This window comes from Ursus maritimus, unplaced genomic scaffold (genome assembly GCF_017311325.1).
Source record: "Ursus maritimus isolate PB19 unplaced genomic scaffold, ASM1731132v1 scaffold_8, whole genome shotgun sequence".
NCBI lineage: Eukaryota > Metazoa > Chordata > Mammalia > Carnivora > Ursidae > Ursus > Ursus maritimus.
In genome coordinates, this window is record NW_024426996.1 from 43,817,715 (window position 1) to 43,821,381 (window position 3,667).

At 41.8% G+C, this 3,667-nt stretch overlaps 1 protein-coding gene across 1 annotated transcript in view; it reads left to right on the forward strand.

Annotated features, from left to right (window-relative positions):
• Window positions 1-940: 940 nt before the first annotated feature.
• The window catches only part of CNGA1 (cyclic nucleotide gated channel subunit alpha 1), a 13,950-nt gene continuing 11,223 nt past the window's right edge, over window positions 941-3,667 (forward strand). Inside the window, exons 1-3 of the mRNA XM_008701454.2 lie at window positions 941-1,066; window positions 1,651-1,771; window positions 2,897-3,016. Coding sequence (XP_008699676.1) covers window positions 1,665-1,771; window positions 2,897-3,016 — 227 coding nt within the window. The 5' untranslated portion in view covers window positions 941-1,066; window positions 1,651-1,664. The remainder of the gene's footprint in view (window positions 1,067-1,650; window positions 1,772-2,896; window positions 3,017-3,667) is intronic.

The following is a 3,667-nucleotide window of genomic DNA, read 5'->3' on the forward strand; positions in this document are numbered from 1 at the left end:
TACTTTTTGACTACTGGCTGCTGGGTTCATTATTGTTCGACTACTAGAGTAAAATATAGAGCACCATCGATTGTTACTCTCACTTGAAGATTTAACTTTTTATGAAAAGCAAGTCATTCTTTAATGTATTTTACTATAAAGAATGAAGTGTGCTTTATGCATTTTTCTACATCCAGTGATTGCTTTTCTCCTCTCTCTCTCTTTTTTTTTTTTTTTTGGTTTTTGCTTATTAATAACAAAGTCAAGTTTGCTGCCCAAACCCAGAAATTGTGGTCGAAAAACAAAAGGGAAAAATCCCAAGCCATATAATAAAAACCTGGAGGACAGGCCAGGTGCGTGTGGGGGTGTGTGTTGGGGGAGGGGGGCGTGGATGGGGAGGGGAATGGTTAGATGACCAGCTGTCCAGGGAGGATAAGGCGGAGGTATGGGAGGTGTTGAAATTGTCTAGCACCTTGCAGTCATCCTGTCAGCACGTTGGCCCTTTTTGGGTCTTCACCAGCAGACCATGGCATGCATCTCAGTACAAGAGCTGGTAAACTGTGGCACTGTTCTTGGTTCCCGTGACCAGGTACTGATTTTTNTTTTTTTCCTGCTGACACCTGGCACTTTAAGAGAGTGAGGAACCTTGCTCGGGAGAGGGGAGGCTGAGATGGACACCTAGTGTCCATCTCGAGGGATTTTCCTGGACCTCAGGTGTTTCTCCATGCACATTTGGAAGAAACACCAACAGGGATGAAATCCCCAGAGGGCAGCGCTGTGACTGCAGAGCAAGCGGGGGTAGGAGAGGCGCCCGAGGCACAGCTGGGCCCCATGGGACAGCTGGGCTTCGATGCCAGTGGTGGCAAAGCTGCCATTGTACCTGCGCACAGGCACCCTGTTTGCGCCCAACTTCTCCAGGTTCCCGGCGGCGTGGCTGCAGCACACCGGAGACCGGGGCATGAACGCGAGTAGGTCCCGAGCGCAGAGGCGTGGTCGCTGGGTCCCGGCGGAGCCTCACCGGGCAGGCGAGGTGCGGTGCGCCTGCGCGCCACTCACCGCCGGTCTCCAACAGCGAGCCCACCGCGAGGTCGGACGGACCGGAGGGAATTCGGGATCTCTTGGTTCTTGGCAATTTCCTGACGCCTGAAATAGTAGCACGGGAAGCCTAGCACGATATGTATCAGAATAACTTAGGGGCTTGCTAAAAATGTGGATCAGTCGCAACCTTTTTCACTCCAAAGTTTGAATACCGCTCAAGAGTCCCCCCCGCCTTTTTTTGATTGCTTCTACAAGCTGATGACATTCACAGCTGATGACATTCATTTTGGTATTTTATTTTACTACCTTTTATTGTTACTTGTTTAATGTGTATGGTAGTTCCCTAAAGTTTTGTTCTATGCCTACATTGCTTGAATATTTTAAAGCTGGGGTAAATCCCAAAAAAAAAAAAAAAAAAAAAGTTCTGCACCTCTGATATATTATTGAATTTAAAAAATACACAAGAAACTAGCTAGTGGTAATTAAGGGTTTGGGCCACATCCGTATTCTATTAAAGAGTAATTCCCACATAAAATCATGACGACAGCCTTAGATGAATGGTAGAGTGAAACTTTTGATTATATATGTAAATTTATAAAGTCTTTCTGCTAATATGGCTTTTTTTCTCCCCAGATATTAAACTAACCATGAAGAAAAATATTATCAATACATGGTACTCTTTTGTAAACGTTCCCAATGTGATTGCTCCAGATATTGAAAAGGAAATAAGAAGGATGGAAAATGGAGCAGGCAGGTAAATCCATGCATTTTTCCATGCATTTTTAATACCAGCCACCACTCTTAAGTTTAACTAGGCTTAATTTCAGTTTAACTTTTAATTTGTGACCTTGATATTTGTAATTTATTTAATGTCATCAATTTATTTATACTTTGGAACAGCATAACTTGTCTCACAAATGAACATGGGTATTATTGTGGTCATTATTTAGAAGCACTTATGCCAAATATTTCCTTAATCATTGGTAAGGCCTTTTCTTATGGGCATTTCAAATCTGCAGAGATAGCATTGCCATAGATGAATGTGAAAATAATACAAAGTGTGAAATGCTAAATGGTTTAAGAGTATAATTTAAAGTTGTTACCCTATATTATGCTGAGGAAAATAAGTCAATCAGAGAAAGACATTTATGATTTCACTCACAGGTGGAATTTATGAAGCAGAACAGGTGAACATAGGAGAAAAGAGGGAAAAATAAAATAAGATGAAATCAGAGAGGGAGGCAAATCGCAAGAGACTTTTAACTATAGGAAAGAAATTGAGGGTTGCTAGAGGGGAGGGGGGTGGGGGGATGGGGTAACTGGATGATGGACATTGAGGAGGGCGTGTGATGTAATGAGCACTGGGTGTTATATAAGACGGATGAATCACTGACCTCTACCTCTGAAACTAATAATACATTATATATTAATTAATTGATTTTAAATAAAATGAAATAAATAAAATAAAGTGATTACCCTATAAATGAATAGAACATGTATAAATGTGGTTGAATTTATTTTTTGTGGGAAGAAATGTTATTACAGGTTTGTTCATACACATGTATAATGTGACCTAAAGCACAGATATCATACTTTCTATTTGATAATATTAACATTAATCAATGCTTCAAATAAAAGAAATATGGAAGACCTAGAAAGTAATTTCTTAATTACACGCATTTTACTGAATTGTGCATATGCCCTATCTAATTCCATGTATTCTGAAAGTTCTCATTTCACTCTAATTAAAAAGGTTTATCTGTTAGTTTGAGAGGGAAGGAGAAAAGGTGAAGCAGTGGTCCCCTTAATGAGAAATATTGTTCCTTCACAATGGTTTGAACATTGTTCTAATTCATCTCTGCCTCCTATTGGACCATAGCTCCTCTTCTGATGATGATGATGATGACAGTGCCTCCATGTTTGAAGAATCAGAGAGTGAAAACCTGCATGCAAGGGATTCCTGCAGAAATAACTCACACAGAGGGGGGCCATCACAGAGGTAAGCACTATGATCTATTCCTCCAGATCTTTGTAAACTATTACTTAGATGAAAGATAGGTATTCTACTCCTCCACTTAGTGGGCTTGGCAGATGCTCCTGCTACCCAGCCACTTCGCAGGATCTTGGGAGTAGCTTGCTATTTACCCTTTTCCTCTCTTGGAAAACTGCCAAGCCTGATGACTATTCATGTCCACGGGGGCCTTAAGTCACCAACGCTCCTGCTGATCGATTTCCCTGAGACCTGTCTCTGTCCCTTAGGAACCTCCTGCCCCAGTCCTCTCTGACTTTCTCCTTCTTTCTGATCCTTCTTTCAGGGTCTGGAAGCAATTGTATGTGGGAGGGGTTGGCTGTGATCCTCTGAAATGCTGTATCCACTTGACCCTACTTTCAGAGACGTAGAGCACTAGTGTGAGCAGCTAGAAAAGCGAAGCTAAAAGTCCTTAGTAGGAAATGAAGCATTCATGAAAACTTCACATGAGCGACTCTGAGGGTGTGGGAGGAACGTGGTGTTGGTGTGGGTCAGGAGTTCCCGTCCTGTAGAACATATTTACTTTTTCTTTGCTTTTTCCCCTTCCTTTTTTCCTCTCTCTTACTCCTTTTCCCACTGACCACCTTTAGTTTTCCCACTGTTTTTATTTGTCTTTCCTTC